Source organism: Callithrix jacchus, chromosome 4, assembly GCF_049354715.1.
Source record: "Callithrix jacchus isolate 240 chromosome 4, calJac240_pri, whole genome shotgun sequence".
NCBI lineage: Eukaryota > Metazoa > Chordata > Mammalia > Primates > Cebidae > Callithrix > Callithrix jacchus.
Genome location: NC_133505.1, coordinates 131,866,912 through 131,883,841, shown reverse-complemented (window position 1 = coordinate 131,883,841; position 16,930 = coordinate 131,866,912). Strand labels below are relative to the sequence as shown.

The window sequence follows — 16,930 nt, the reverse complement described above, 5'->3', positions numbered from 1 at the left end:
ATTTCTTCTTTGCTTATGAAGCTTAGTTTGGCTGGATATGAAATTCTGGGTTGAAAATTTTTTCTTTAAGAATGTTGAATATTGGCCCCTACTCTCTTCTGGCTTGTAGGGTTTCTGCAGAGATCCTCTGTTAGTCTGATGGGCTTCTCTTTGTGGATAAGCCAACCTTTCTCTCTGGCTGCCCTTAACATTTTTTCCTTCATTTCAACCTTGATGAAATCTGACGATTATGTGTCTTGGAGTTGCTTTTCTCAAGCAGTATCTTTGTGGTGTTCTCTGCATTTCCTGAATTTGAATGTTGGCCTGTCTTGCTAGGTTGGGGAAGTTCTCCTTTCCAACTTGGTTACATTCTCCCTGTCACTTTCAGTTATACCAATCACATGTAATTTGGTCTTTTCACATAGTCCCATATTTCTTGGAGGCTTTGTTCTTCCTTTTTATTCTTTTTTCTCTAATCCTGTCTTCACACTTTATTTCATTAAATTGCTTTTCAATCTCTGATATCCTTTCTTCTGCTTGATCTATTCGACTATTGATACTTGTGTATGCTTCATGAAGTTCTTGAGCTGTGATTTTTAGCTCCATCAGGTCATTTATGTTCTTCTCTATACTAGTTATTCTAGTTAGCCATTCCTCTAACATTTTTTCAAGGTTCTTAGCTTCCTTGTGTTGGGTTAGAACATGCTTATTTAGCACAGAGGAGTTTGTTATTACCCACCTTCTGAAGCCTACTTCTGTCAGTTCGTCAAACTCATTCTTTGTCCAGTTTTGTTCACTTGCTGGTGAGGAGTTGTAATCTTTTGGAAGAGAAAAGCATTCTGGTTTTTGGAATTTTCAGCCTTTTTTCATTGTTTTTTTTCCTCATCTTCATGGATTTATCTACCTTTGGTCTTTGATGTTGATGGGGTTTCTGTGTGGATGTCCTTTTTATTGATGTTGATGCTATTCCTTTCTGTCTGTTAGTTTCTCTTCTAACCTTCAGGCCCCTCTGATGCAGGTCTGTTGGAGTTTGCTGGTAGTCCACTCCAGAGCCTGTTTGCCTGGGTATCACCAGCGGGGGCTGCAGAAGAGCAAAGATTGCTGCCTGTTCCTTCCTCTGGAAACTTTGTCCCAGAGGGGCACCCACCAGATGCTAGTAGAGCTCTCTTATGAGGTGTCTGTTGATCCCTGCTGAGAGGTGTCTTCCAGTCAGGAGGCATGGGGACAGGTAGCCACTTGAAGAGGCAGTCAGTCCCTTGGCAGAGCTCAAGTGCTATGCTGGGAGATCTGCTGCTGTCTTCAGAACCGGCAGGCAGGAACGTTTGAGTCTGCTGAAGCTGTGCCCACAGCCGTCCCTTCCCCCAGGTGGTGTGTCCCAGGGAGATGGGAGTTTCACAGCCGTCCCTTCCCCTAGGTGGTCTGTCCCAGGGAGATGGGAGTTTTCTTTTTTTTCTTTTTTGAGACAGAGTCTTGCTCTGTCACCAGGTGCCAGACTGGAGTGCAGTGGCGTGATCTTGGCTCACTGCAAACTCCGCCTCCCGGGTTCAAGCAATTCTCCTGCCTCAGCCTCCCCAGTAGCTGGGACTACAGGCGCGCGCTGCCACACCCAACTAATTTTTTTTTGTATTTTCAGTAGAGATGGGGTTTCACCATGTTGGTCAGGATGGTCTCAATCTCTTAACCTTGTGATCTGCCCACCTTGGCCTCCCAAAGTGCTGGGATTACAGGCATGAGCCACCACATCTGGCCAAAGGGAGATGGGAGTTTTATCTATAAGACCTTGACTGGGTCTGCTGCCTTTCTTTCAGAGATGCCCTGCCCAGAGAGGAGGAATCTAGAAAGACAGTCTGGCTACAGTGGCTTTGGAGCACTGCAGTGGTCTCTGCCCAGTTCAGACTTCCAGGTGGCTTTGTTTACACTGTGAGGGGAAAACTGCCTACTCAAGCCTCAATAATGGTGGATGCTCCTCCCCCCACCAAGCTTGAGTGTCCCAGGTCAACTTCAGACTGTGGTGCTGGCAGCGAGAATTTCAAGCCAATGTGTCTTAGCTTGCTGGGTTCTGTGGTGGTGGGATCTACTGATCAAGACCACTTAGCTTCCTGGTTTCAGCCCCTTTTCCAGGGAAATGTAAAGTTGTGTCTTGGAGCCTCAGGTGCTACTGGGGTACAAAAAAACTTCTGCAGCTTGCTCAGTGTTTGCCCAAACACTACCCAGTTTTGTGCTTGAAACCCAGAGCCCTGGTGGTGTAGGCACCCAAGGGAATCTCTTGGCCCGTGGGTTGTGAAGACCCTGGGAAAAGCATAATATCTGGGCCGGAATACCGTTCCTCATGGCACAGTCCCTCATGGCTTCCCTTGGCTAGTGGATAGAGTTCCCTGACCACTTGCACTTCCTAGATGAGGCAAAGCTCCACCCTGCTTCAGGTCACCCTCCATGGGCTGCACCCACTGTCTAACCAGTCCCAATGAGATGAACCATGTACCTCAGTTGAAAGTCCGGGAATATAAGGAAGGTTTAACATCTGAAAAACAATCAGTGTAATTCAGAAAAAAAGAAAATGCAGGAATCATCCACCTTCTGTGCTGATCTGGCTGGGAGCTGCAGACCGAAGCTGTTCTTATTCATTTAGCCTGGGACTCTCATCTTGTATCATTTTCTTAATGTCTTTTATCTCTTTTTGAAGTATAAATTCAGGATCTCTTTTTAAATTATAATCTTTCTTTGGGTATACATCCAAAGGATTATAAATTATTCTATCATAAAGACACATGTACATGTATGTTCATTGTGGCACATATGTTCATGTCTTTTCAAGACAAATTGTCTGTAAGATGTTATTTTGCTTCTTATTCATTTTATCTTATGAGATATCTGTATGGGACCTGACCTTTATGCTTTTCTATTGCTTATTTTGATGGTCAATTCATTTTACTGTACTTTGAATGGAAATTTGGTTCACATTGCCCTTTTTCATTGCTTTTTGCTTTTTGTTTAAATTGACAAAATTATTTATGGCTCACACCATGATATTTTGAAATATACAAATGTTGTGGAATGGCTAAAAAAGCCAATTAACATATGCATTACCTCACAATCTATTTTTGTGGTAAGAACAAGTTGCTTTTTTTTTTTTAATTGTATTTGGGCTCTGGGGTACATGTGCACAGCCTGCATCCTGCAGTATTGTTGTATAGGTACATACATGCCATGGTGGTTTGCTGTCTCCATTCCCCACCCCCCACTGTCACCTATGTCAGGCATTTCTCCTGGTGTTATCCCTCACCATCCTCCCCTCCCACCAACTGTTTCCCCCCCACCCCACCCCCTCACCTAGCTCTGTGTTGTTCTCTTCCCTGTGCCCATATATTCTCATTGTTCATCACCCGTCTATGAGTGAAAACATGCACTGTTTGGTTTTCTGTTCTTGTGTCAGTTTGCTGAGAATGATGGCTTCTTGGTTCATCCATGTCTCTACAAAGGACATGAACTCATTTTTTATGGCTGCATAATATTACATGTTGTTTATGTGTCATATTTTTTTAGTCCAGTCCATCTTCAATGGGCATTTGGGTTGGTTCCACATCTTTGCTATCGTAAATAGTGCCACAATGAACATATGTGTACATGTGTCTTTATGATAGAATGATTTATAATCCTTTGGATGGGATTGCTGGGTCAAATGGAATTTCTATTTCTGGATCCTTGAGGAATTGCCACACTGTCTTCCACAATGGTTGAACTGATTTATGATTTACACTGCTACCAACAGTGTAAAAGTGTTCCTTTTTCTTCACATCCTCTCCAACATCTGTTGTCTCCAGATTTTTTAACGATTGCCATTCTAACGGGCATGAGATGGTATCTCAATGTGGTTTTGATTTGCATTTCTCTAATGACCAATCGTGATGAACATTTTTTCATGTTTTTTGGCCACATATTTGTCTTCTTTTGAAAAGTGTCTGTTCATATCCTTCACCCACTTTTGAATGGTTTTTTTTTTTTCTTGTAAATCTGCTTTAGTTCTTTATAGATTCTGGATATTAGCCCTTTGTCTGATGGGTAGATTGCAAAAATTTTTTCCCATTCTGTTGGTTGCTGGTTTACTCTATTTGTTTCTTTTGCTGTGCAGAAGCTCTTAAGTTTAATTAGGTCCCATTTGTCTATTTTGGCTTTTGTTGCCATTGCTTTTGGTGATTTAGTCATGAAGTCTTTGCCTATGCCTATGTCCTGAATGGTTTTGCCTAGGTTTTCTTCTAGGGTTTTTATGGTGTTAGTTCTTATGTGTAAATCTTTACTCCATCTGGAGTTAATTTTTGTATAAGGTGTAAGGAAGGGGTCCAGTTTCTGCTTTCTGCACATAGCTAGCCAGTTGTCCCAACACCATTTATTACACAGGGAATCCTTTCCCCACTGCTTGTTTTTATCCACTTTGTCAAAGATCAGATGGTTGTAGATGTGTGGCATTGCTTCCAAGTCCTCTGTTCTGTTCCATTGGTCTATATCTCTGTTTTGGTACCAGTACCATGCTATTTGATTACTGTAGCCTTGTGGTATAGTTCGAAGTCAGGTGGCATGATGCCTCCAGCTTTGTTCTTTTTGCTTAGGATTTTCTTGGCTATGTGGGCTCTCTTTTGGTTCCATATGAAGTTTAAAGTGTTTTTTTCCAGATATGTGAAGAAGGTCAGTGGTAGCTTGATGGGGATACCATTGAATCTATAAATTACTTTGGGCAGTATGGCCATTTTCACAATATTTATTCTTCCTAACCATGAGCGTGGATGTTTTTCCATCTATTCGTGTCCTCTCTTATTTCCTTGATCAGTGGTTTGTGGTTCTCCATGAAGAGATCTTTTACTTCCTTTGTTAGTTTTATTCCTAGGTATTTTATTCTCTTTGTAGCAATTGTAAATGGGAGTTTGCTCATGATTTGTCTCTCTGTTTGTCTGTTATTGGTGTATAGGAATGCTTGTGATTTCTGAATGTTGATTTTGTATCCTGAGACTTTGCCAAAGTTGCTTATCAGCTTGAGGTTTTGGGCTGAGACATGGAGTCTTCTAAATATGTGATCATGTCATCTGCAAATAGGAACAATTTGACTTCTTCTTTTCCTAATTGAATGCCCTTTATTTCTTTTTCTTGCCTAATTGCTCTGGCTAGAACTTCCAATACTATATTGAATAGGAGTGGTGAGAGAAGGCATCCTTGTCTAGTGACAGATTTCAAAGGGAATGCTTCTAATTTTTGCCCATTCAGTATGATATTGGCTGTGGGTTTGTCATAAATAGCTTTTATTGTTGTGAGATATGTTTCATCAATACCTAGTTTATTGAGAGTTTTTAGCATAAAGGGCTGTTAAATTTTGTCGAAGGCCTTCTCCACATCTGTTGAGATAATCATGTGGTTTTTGTCTTTGGTTCTGTTTATGTGGTGAATTACGTTTATAGATTTGCATATGTTGAACCAGCCTTGCATCCCCAGGATGAAGCCTACTTGATCATGGTGGATAAGCTTTTTGGTGTGCTGTTGGATTTGGTTTTCCATTATTGAAGATTTTTGCATCAATGTTCATCACAGATATTGGCCTGTAGTTTTCTTTTTTAAGAAAAAATCTGTGTCTCTGCCAGATTTTGGTATCAGGATGATGATGGTCTCATCGAAAAAGTTAGGGAGGAGTCCCTCTTTTTGTATTGTTTGGAATAGTTTCAACAGGAATGGTACCAGTTCCTCTTTTTATGTCTGGGAGAATTCAGCTGTGAACCTGTCTGGACCTGGACTTCTTTTGGTCAGTAGGCTATTAATTGCTGCCTCAACTTCAGACCTTGTTATTGGTCTTCTCAGGGTTTCAACTTCTTCTTGGCTTAGTCTTGGGAGTGTGCAAGTGTCCAGGAATTTATCCATTTCATCCGGATTTACTGGTTTATGTGCATAGAGTTGTCTGTAGTAATCTCTGATGGTAGTTTGTGTTTCCGAGGAATCGGTGATGATATCCCCTTTATCATTTTTTATTGTATCAATTCTTCTCTCTTTTCTTTTTTATTAGTCTAGCTAGTGGTCTATTTCATTGATCTTTTCAAAAAACCAGCTCCTAGATTTATTGATTTTTTGAAGGGTTTTTTGTGTCTCTATCTCCTTCAGTTCTGCTCTGATCTTAGTTATTTCTTGTCTTCTGGTAGCTTTTGAGGTTTTTTTTGATATTGCTCCTCTAGCTCTTTCAATTTTGTTGATAGGGTGTCGATTTTAGATCTTTCCTTGTTTCTCATGTGGGCATTTATTGCTATAAATTTCCCTCTAGACACGGTTTTAAATGTGTCCCATATGATCTGGTACATTTTATCTTCATTCTCATTGGTTTCAAAGAACATTTTTATTTCTGCCATTGTTTCATTGTTTATCCTTTCATCATTCAGGAGCAAGTTGTTCAGTTTCCATGTGATTGTATGGTTTTGAGTGCTTTTCTTAATCTTGAGTTCTAATTTGGTTTCACTGTAGTTTGAGAGACTGTTTGTTATGATTTTTGTTCTTTTGCATTTGTTGAGGAGTGATTTACTTCCAATTATGTGGTCAATTTTAGAGTAAGTGCAATGTGGTGCTAAGAAAAACGTGTATTCTTTGGATTTGGGGTGGAGTTTCCTGTAAATGTCTGTTAGGTCCACTTGGTCCAAATCTGCATTCAAGTCCTGGATTTCCTTGTTGACTTGCTGTCTTGTTGATCTGTCCAATATTGTCAGTGGAGTGTTAAAGTTTCCAACTATTATTGTGTGGGAGTCTAAGTCTCTTTGTAGGTCTTTAAGAACTTGCTTTATGTATTAGGGTGCTACTGCATTGGGTGCATAAATATTTGCGATAGTTAGCTCTTCTTATTGCATTGATCCTTTTACCATTATATAATGCCCTTCTTTGTCTCTTTTGATCTTTGTTGGCTTAAAGTCTGTTTTATTAGTGACTAGGATTGCTACACCTGGTTTTTTTTGCTCTCCATTTGCTTGATAAACCTTCTTCCATCTCTTTATTTTGAGTCTATGTGAGTCTTTGCATGTGAGATTAGTCACCTGAATACAGTACACTGATAGGTCTTGACTTTTTATCCAGTTTGCCAGTCTGTGTCTTTTGATTGCGGTGTTTAGGCCATTTACATTCAACGTCAATATTGTTATGTTTGAATTTCATCCTGCCATTTTGTTACTGGCTGGTTGTTTTGCCCATTAATTAATATGGCTCCTTCATTGCATTGTTATTCTTTACCATTTGTTATGTTTTTGCAGTGGCTGGTACTGGTTGTTCCTTTCCTTGTTGAGTACTTCCTTCAGTAGCTCCTGTAAGGCAGGTCTTGTAGCGATGAAATCTCTCAGCAATTGCTTGTCTGTAAAGGATTTTATTTCTCCTTCACTTATGAAGCTTAGTTTGGCTGGATATGAAATTGTGAGTTGAAACTTCTTTTCTTTAAGGATGTTGAATATTGGCCCCCACTCCCTTCTAGTTTGCAGGGTTTCTGCTGAGAGATTTGCTGTGAGTCTGATGGTCTTTCCTTTGTGGGTGACTTGACCTTTCTCTCTGGCTGCCCTTAGGATTCTTTCCTTCATTTCAACCCTGGTGAATCTGACTACTGTGTGCCTTGGGGTTGCTCTTCTTGAGGAATATCTTTGTGGTGTTCTCTGTATTTCCTGGATTTGAATGTTGGCTTGCCTTGTTAGGTTGGGAAAGTTCTCTTGGATAATATCTTGAAGAGTGTTTTCCAACTTGGATTCATTCTCCCCATCACCTTCAGGTACACTGATCAAGCGTAGATTAGGTTTTTTCACATAATCCCATATTTCTTGTAGGCTTTGTTCATTTTTTTTCACTCTTTTTTCTTGAATCTTGCCTTCTTGTTTTATTTCATTGATTTGATCTTCTATCTCTGATATCCTTTCTTCTGCTTGATCCATTCGGCTGTTGAAACTTGTGTATGCCTTGCGAAGTTCTCGTGCTGTGTTTTTCAGCTCCATCAAGTCGTTTATGTTCTTCTCTAAGCTATTCTATTCAAAGATTATTCTAGTAAGCATTTTGTCTAACCTTTTCTCAGCGTTCTTAGTTTCTTTGCATTGGGTTAGAACATGGTCTTTCAACTCAGAGAAGTTTGTTATTACCCACCTTCTGAAGCTTATGTCAATTCGTCAGATTCATTCTCTGTCTTTTTTTGTTCCCTTGATGGTGAGGAGTTGTGATCCCTGGGAGGAGAAGAGGTGTTCTGTTCTTTGATGGTTTCATCCTTTTTGCACTGTTTTTTCCCCATCTTTGTGGTTTTATCTCCCTTTAATATTTGAAGTTGGTGATTTCAGGAAGAGTCTGTGTTTTTTTTCTGTTGAGGTTGGAGCTGTATCTTTTTTGGCCTGTAGAGGGCGTTGCTGGGCTCTCTCAGTGAGGTTGCTGGGTGGGTGGTCCTTCCTGGAATTTGTTTGCAGGTGAGATTGGTCCCACCTTCCCAATGGCGTCTCTCCCAGAGCTTGATACTTCCTGGTTGGGTCAAGCTGGTGTATTTGCAGTCAAGCTCTCTAGCAAGGGCTTCAGTTTGAGTTCTGTGGAGGTGAGACCTGCCAGGCCTTATGGTCTGTTTCCCTGCTTTCAACTCTGCCTCCCTCTGTGGGAGGGTGCATCTCCCTGGCGTTTGTCCAAACTCCCGCCCAGGACCCTGCAACAACTTGCCGCGACCAGTAACTGCTGCTCAGATTTGCATCGATGCCCCACCGTCTGGCAGGGCTCTCATGGAGGTGGGTTGCAGGAGGCATGAGGTAAGCACAGGATCCGAAACGGAGCATGGAGGGGGTTAAGTTCCCCGATGCTCCGAGCCAGCTGCACGTTTCAGGTGGGGACATGACCACCCCCCCACCCTGACCCCCGTCTTGATTTGCTTCCCTGGGCCTGATATCAGTGCGCTATCAATCCCACAGAAAGGAAGCCGGAACCTCCTTCGGTTTGGAATCGTGATGTCCTCTAGCCCTCGGTATCTCATTTGCTGGGAGCTGCATTCCAGTGCTGGCTTCTCCCAGCCATCTTGGTGCCCCCCTCACAAGTTGCTTTTTTAACTTCACAAAGCTTCTGCTTTTGTTGTTATTGTATGTGTTTTTTCTAATGTAGCATTAAAAAAAATATGTTGGCTTTCTTTAAGAGATGTCCTCCTGATTTTGTTTCCCCTCTTCATTTTTATATGGGTTTTTTCTTAATCTGTGTTATATGTATCCCACTCAATTTTAATTTTCTTCCCAGTACTTTCTCCTCATATGGGCCCTTTCCTGGAAAGGAGCCCCAGCAGGTTAGATTGGAAAATTCACTAGGGCTGGGCTTAAGCTCCTTGTGCTTATCCACTATTGAAGTGGGCAAGATCCTTCCCAGTGTCAACTACTGTTCTTAAAATGTGAGTTTTCTAGAGAATACCTGTTGGCTCTTTTGAGATTCTCTTATTCTCAGGTCCATCAGACATTCATCCTGTTGCTCCCAGACAGATGCTGATTGCATGCAGGACTTAGAGGTAGTTTGTCTCTACTTGCATATATCTGGACTTGATGGGAATGTCATATCCCTTAGATTTGATGTATATGTTATCCATGAGGTTTGGGTTTTACTGTTTCTTTGCTGTGTCAGTTTTTATCTGTTTCTTCTCTTTTGCTTACTATTTTAAGATGGACCTAGTTACTCAAACCAGAAACCAGGCAGCCATTTTCAGGTTTTTTTCTCATTTACTGTTATATTTTAGTTCACTTCTTTATCCTTAATATTTTTTTTTTTTTTTTGAGATGGAGTTTTGCTCTTGTTACCCAGGCTGGAGTGCAATGGCACAATCTCGGCTCACTGCAACCTCCGCCTCCTGGGTTCAGGCAATTCTCCTGCCTCAGCCTCCTGAGTAGCTTGGATCACAGGCATGCGCCACCATGCCCAGCTAATTTTTTGTCTTTTTAGTAGAGACAGGGTATCACCATGTTGACCAGGATGGTCTCGATCTCTTGACCTCGTGATCCACCTGCCTCGGCCTCCCACAGTGCTGGGATTACATATCCTTAATATTTCTTAAATCCTACCACTTCTCTCCATCTTCACAGCTACTATCTTAGATCAGATTCCTATAACTTCTCTGCTAATGCTACAAAGTCTATTTCTCTGCGTCCAATCTAGATATTATCCATGTGTAGCTAGAATGACCTTTCTAAAATGCAAATCTGGTGGCCAGGTGCAATAGCTCATGCCTGTAATCACAACACTTTGGGAGGCTGAGGTGGGCGGATCGTGAGGTCGGAAGATCTAGACCATCCTGGCTAACATGGTGAAACTCCATCTTTACTCAAAATACAAAAAAATTAGCTGGGTGTGGTAGAAGCGCTTGTAGTCCCAGCTACCTGGGAGGCTGAGGCAGGAGAATCACTTGAACCCAGGAGGCGGAGGTTGCAGTGAGCCAAGATTGTACCACTGCACTCCAGCCTGGGTGATAGAACAAGACTGTTTAAAAAAAAAAAAAATGCAAATCTGAACCTGACTCTTCCTGACATTAAAAACTACTTGCAATAATTTCTCCAAATGCCATGGATTCTTCTCACTCTTAGAGTTCTGTCTGTAGTATTATTTTTTATGCTCTGCCTTTTTATTGGAGAATGCCTATATCAGTATTTTTTGAGGCAAAATTTTAATAATTTATATTTCTTTTAAAAGAAATGTGTAGGAGAACGATCCAAGATGGTTGATGGCTACATCTCGGGATTGCAGCTCCCAGTGAAGCACAGAGAACGAGAGGACGCCACACTTTCAGACAAATTTTGGTTGCTCACAGAGCAAAAGATTCCCAGTGGAGGAGCTGCACGGGTCGCCAGTGCGACTCTTGTGGCCAGCGCAGTGGTTTTGCTGGCACCTCGGTGCAGCAGCTCTTGGTGCAGAGTAAACGGGACTGGTTCCCCTTCTGACTGAGGTTTGGAGCTCCGGGAAGGCAGAGTCGCCTATTATGGACTCAAGAAGGAAGCCAGACTGGAGATTCCTGGGCAGAAAAAGCACCATCAGTCTTAACACTGCTGTTTTGGCCGGCGCAGTGGGTTGCTGATATTTTGGCCCTGGGAATTAACAACTTGGACGTTCACTGAGTGACCTAATTTGAAAGTTGGTAATTACAAAGATGACAGGTGGATAAATTTACAAAAATGGGAAGAAACCATCATAAAAAGGTTGAGAATACTCAAAATCAGAATGCCTCTCCCTCTAAAGAGGATCACAGTTCCTCATCAACAAGGGAACAAGGCTTGATGGAAACAAGCGCATCCCATTAACAGAATCAGGCTTCAGAAGATGGATAATAAGACACTTCTGTGAGCTAAAAGAACATGTTGTAGCCCAATGTAAAGAAACTAAGAGCTTTGAAAAAAGGTTTGACGAAATCCTAATGAGAATAGACAACTTAGAGAGGAATGTAAGTGAGTTAATGGAACTGAAGAATATAATACGGGAACTCTGGGATGTATGCACAGGTTTAAGCACTTGAATTGATCAAGCAGAAGAAAGGATATCAGAGGTTGAAGTACAGCTTAACGAAATAAAACGAGAAGACAACATTAGAGAAAAAAGGATAAAAAGGAATGAGCAAAGTCTCCAAGAAATGTGGGACTATGTGAAAAGACCAAATTTCTGTTTGATAGTTATACCTGAATGCAACGGAGAGAATGAATCCAAGCTGGAAAATATTCTTCAGGATATTATTCAGGAAAATTTTCCTAAACTAGCAAAGCAGGACAATATTCAACCCCAGGTAATACAGAGAACACCACAAGGATATTCCTCAAGAAGAGCAACCCCAAGGCACATAATTGTTAGATTCAGCAGGGTTGAAACGAAGGAGAATATACTAAGGGCAGCCAGAGAGAAAGGTCAGGTTACCCACAAAGGGAATCCTATCAGACTTACAGCAGATCTCTCAGCAGAAACTCTACAAGCCTGAAGAGAGCGGGGGCCAATATTCAACATCCTTAAAGAACAGAACTTTCAGCCCAGAATTTCATATTCAGCCAAACTAAGCTTCACAACTGAAGGAAAAATAAAATCTTTTATGAACAAGCAAGTACTCAGAGATTTTATTACCATCAGTCCTGCTTTACAAGAGCTTCTGAAAGAAGCATTACACATAGAAAGAAACGACCAGTATTAGCCTTTCTAAAAATATACCAAAAAGTAAAGAGCATCAACATAAAGAAGAATTTACATCAACGAATGGATAAAACAGCCAGTTAACATCAAATGGCAGTAACCCTAAATTTAAATCGACTAAATCCCCCAATCAAAAGATACAGCCAAAACCCAACGGTATGCTACATCCAGATCCATTTCACATGCGAGGATACACAAAGACTCAAAAGAAAGGGATGGAGAAAGATTTACCAACCAAATGGAGAGCAAAAATAAATAAATAAATAAAAAGCAGGAGTTGCGATTCTCGTATCTGATAAAATAGATTTTAAAGCAACAAAGATATAGTGGTAAAAGGATCAATGCAACAATAAGAGCTAACGATCCTAACACCCAGATACATAGAGACTTAGACTCAATGAGACAGAAAATTAATAAGGATATCAAGGACTCGAACTCAGATCCGGAACAAGTAAACTTAATAAATATTTATAGAGCTCTCCACTTTAAATACACAAAATATACATTCTTGTCAATACCACATCATACCTACTCACAGGTTTAAATGAAATATTTATTGGCCATTATTAATACCCATTTTTTTTAGAATAAAGCAACATTTCCATTCTCTCTCCCTCTTTTTCTTTCTCTTTCTTCCTCTCCTTGACTCCTTTTTTTTCTTTCCTTCTCTCAAAAAAGAAAAAAAGAAATCAACTTGTAGACCTCTAGATCCAGGTCAGCAATGTCTCTCTCATTGCCTGATTTCCTTCCTTCCCTTCTCTCCCTCCCTCCCTTCCTCCTTTCCTCCCTTCCCGCCTTCCTCCCTTCAAAAAAAAAAGAAAGAAATGTGTAAGTTCATGAGAATTTGTTTTAAGATGTATTTCCTAATGGTCTTTAAATATTTTTCTCACTTTCAGTTTTTAACAGAAAAAAAAAATTCTAGACTGCTATGCTTGGAGTATTTCATTTCCTTTTATTAAATCATGAACTTGAATTTATTAAACATAAATATATAACTGAATGTGAATAAACAAATAAAGTGAAATTATTTTTCAGTGCCTTTGAGATAAAGCAAAATGTTTTTGGTTCCATATTGAAATGATTCCTCTGTACAGTTCTCAGCTTTATCAAATCCAAGTAGCTGCCTTTATAAGAATAAGCATGTAATAAAAACTAAGAAACCTTTAAGTGATTCATGTCACATCACCCTGCCAAGAAACCATGACAGGTTTATTATGTGAACACATCTGGGATAGAATTACAAACAAAAACTTGGCAGGGAAACCAGTTGGGAGCACTTTAGTTTTAATAGAAGAATGAATCTATATATTATTAATTGGGACTTGTGGTTGTGTGGCATGCATCATTCTGTAAGAAGCAGACCTCCTGGAGATTCTTGTTCAAAGTCTGTATTGCAGAGGGAGGGGCTCATGGGAAGGAAAAGGTAGAAAAGCTGCTCACCCCCCCGCCACTGCCACCACCTCCCACCTGCAACACATGCACATAGCAGTGCATGTAAAATCCTCAGATCTTGGCTGTATCCTCAATAGTGTTAACTCAGAGGGACTTAATTAAATCTACCCTATTTAGAAAGTAAGCACAGAGATTCCCAGGCAAAGTAGTAACCAAAAGTAAATGATAAAGCTAGAAATTCACTTACAAATGAAAGGAAAACCTGACATGAAGTGGAGAGGGAAATACAAATTTTAGAGGCATAAGATGAAATATCAGCTTGAGGTTAAAAATATCTAAGCTACTTAGGTAAATTAAAGAATAATGATCTTAAAATGAAGTTGGGGTATTGAACAGGAAGAAAACATCTTGGAAGTACCTACGATGAGCATATGAGACTTCCACGGCATCTGGTAGAATACTTAGACTGGTGAGCACATCTTTTTTGTATGGAGTCCTGGTGTTAGGTTGTGAAATTACAGAAGAAGTGTCTCTGAAGGATTTGTAAACAGTAGAGAATATACTTGTAGCTGTCACACTGATTTTGGGTACCAGAGTCAGAATTTTCCCAGGATACCCTATTACACAGCACTAATCATGCTGCCTTAATTGTCCCTTTACTTAGGAGTATGAGACCCAGTCTAGTGCAGAAGCCAAATTTGTGAAGCAGCTAGACCAATGTGAGATGATTCTTCAGGCATCTGAGTATGAAGATCTTGAACACAAACCTGGAAGACTACAAGACTTCTATGATTCCACGGCAGGTACTCAACACCATTTTCAACAAGAGTCCATTTTAGTTTGGCATATTCAGTGTAGTGACCAACATTAACATTAGGGAAACCCACTGTTGGTACCCTCTTCTGACCCTTTCATGTGGAGCATCTAAAAAGAAAGGGAAGGGAATATTCAGATAAGAGGTTGAGGATAGGAAATAAATGGAATAGAGTTTAATGTGGAATAAACAGTAAGCAACAAAAGACACAGGCAAGAAAAGGCTGTGAAGGAAGAGATGCTAGGTTGAACAGTCCCCCATGCTAGCCATCATGGACCTATGATAGCTTAGAGCTTGGCTGCTATCGGAGCAGAAATCTTGGGAGGTCTGAGGAGCAGGGATGACAGCACAGATCAGCCAATCGAAGCGTAGAGGTGTTTACAAGAGAGAAACCTGCATCCTTGTTTACATCCTGAGCTGGCCTAGCCCCTGTGGGCTTCCTCCTTGTCTTTTCATATATAAGTGCTTCATTCTCCTTACTTAATTGCAGGTTTGGAATGGACAGAGATTGTCTTCAGATTTCTGGGCTCTCACACGAGTTTTCCTGTAGTTCCTGGTACAGACACTCAGGAGTCTGGTGAAGTTTAGCTCTGCCTAATTGATGATTCTTTGCCTGAGTCTCATCCTTAATCTCAGTTGCACCTGTAGTGACAGAGCATGAATGCCAAATGGTCCTTTCCAGCCCCTTCCCAGGACCTGGAATCTCGTTCTGCTTTGGAATGAAATGTGGGTCAGATCACAGACTAGAGCCCCCAGTGAGCCCTGGGATCAAGCTTGGGAAGTGGATATGTTCTCTTGTCAATATGGGAATGTATTTTTCTCTGTTCTTTGGTTTTACAGGAAAATTTAGTCACCCTGAGATAGTCCAGCTTGTTTCTGAACTTGAGGCAGAGAGAAACGCTACCATAGCTGCAGCTGCCAGTGAGCCGCACTCCTGAGACATTCTCTAAATTGCTGCACTCCTGTAACAAACGTCATTTATCCATTTCATGGTATTGTGTATTTTGCCATTGTTGGTCTGTTGATTTCCCCAGATGTGAGTCTGTTTTCAATTGTCTGAACTTCAGTGAGAAATGTGATATAACTTGGGCACTAAAAGAAGCCACAAAGCAGAGAGGTAGTCATGAAAGTTTCATGGATGAAGACTGGAGGGGGCAGTGCCTTTTTATGAACTAAATAAATATTAAACACCTAAAACTTTGGAGTGTTTATTGGAGATTTAAAATTTTCTTATTCTGACTTAATTTCCTATATCCCTGAAGGGCAGGTTCGTTGAACAATAGAGAATTTCATTATGATTGCTTTTAAGAACAGATTTTTCAGCTGATTTAGTGATAAGGATCCAGAAAAGAAAATGTACTGGTAATGTATTCTCTCCCTAGATGAAATTGCTGCCTTATTCAGATTCACTCTCTTGAGCCACATTTTGAATTTCAATATAGCCTGCTTCAGACACCTAATCATAGGCTTGTAAACCTTGTAAACTAATAGGCTGTGCCCCTCTTCCCAATACTTTTTGTCATTTAGGGATATAAACTGGGGCATATAAAAATGCAGCTTGTATTGCTCTGTGCATTTTTCCCTGTCTGATGTCTAAATCTTGAGACCTTGATTATAAGAACATGTATCATTAGGTGAGAAATATAAATAGGTCATTGATCCTTGGGTAGGGAATATATCAACCCGATGTCTTCTGTTCATCTCCCTTTTATAGGATAAATAATCCAACCTCTCTGCCTTTACATTGAATAGTGCAGAAAGGAAGACAATTTCTACAAACCTGCCCAGTATTTTGGTGTGGAACAATGATGCCTGTCCCTTTAATTCAAATGTCACTTTCCATTCAAAGGCCTTTGAGGCTGGCATGGTGAAAATTCTAAGCAGCGTTTCTTTGGAAACTCTTTTCAGTATCCATGGATACCCAATCTGCAGGAAGCAAGGTTCATGATCTTTTCAGAAGCCACACACATATGTATCTGTAGTTGCTCTGTATCAAAAAGCAGAAAGAGGGTAAAGTCCATTACTTGAAATATGTTTAGTTGGAAAACAACTCCATCTATTAGGATTGTGGAATTTTTCTCTTGGCATGAAAACATGCATACAAAATAACCCCAGATAAAGTTTAAGTATTTATAATCAGAAGGTGTTCTGTGGCCCCACAGTTTTATTTTGAATGTTTTATCTACCATAATTTTCATAAATAACTAACAACACAGTTCACAGGGAGGCTTTGGAAGTTTCTTCTGGGTTAGACTTTATACTAGTCACTTAACCATTATCTCATTTCATTATCTATCTACAAAATGGGAGTTTTTAATTATTCTTAAACTTTCCTTGCTAAGGAAAGACATTTTTAAAGATAGAAAAAATATATCTCTATCTCTGTATAATAATGCTATAAATAAAACATTTGAAAAGAAAATAACAAAATGAAGATCAATAAAATAATAGCTCCTGAGTCCACCAGCAATGTCTACAATTATTTGAGCATTATTCTTAAAAATGTTTTTCCTTAGAAGATATCTGCCACTTGCCTGGAATTTATCTTCTGAATGACAACCCTATAATTACAATGCAGAGTAAATGATTATT

The 16,930-nt window shown here is 40.2% G+C and overlaps 1 protein-coding gene across 7 annotated transcripts in view; it reads left to right on the top strand.

The window, feature by feature from the left end:
- HDDC2 (HD domain containing 2) overlaps positions 1–15,535 on the top strand; it is a 32,739-nt gene extending 17,204 nt beyond the window's left edge. For 3 of the 7 annotated variants that reach the window (XM_035296626.3, XM_035296627.3, XM_035296625.3), the window contains 3 exons: positions 14,189–14,327; positions 14,829–14,894; positions 15,179–15,535. In XM_035296626.3, coding sequence (XP_035152517.3) covers positions 14,189–14,327; positions 14,829–14,894; positions 15,179–15,276 — 303 coding nt within the window. In that variant the 3' untranslated portion in view covers positions 15,277–15,535. Of the gene's footprint in view, positions 1–10,656; positions 11,556–14,188; positions 14,328–14,828; positions 15,065–15,178 lie in introns of those variants that run through there. The other 4 variants (XM_078370781.1, XM_008994990.4, XR_013534909.1 and 1 more) reach the window with 3 other exon arrangements.
- Positions 15,536–16,930: the final 1,395 nt, after the last annotated feature.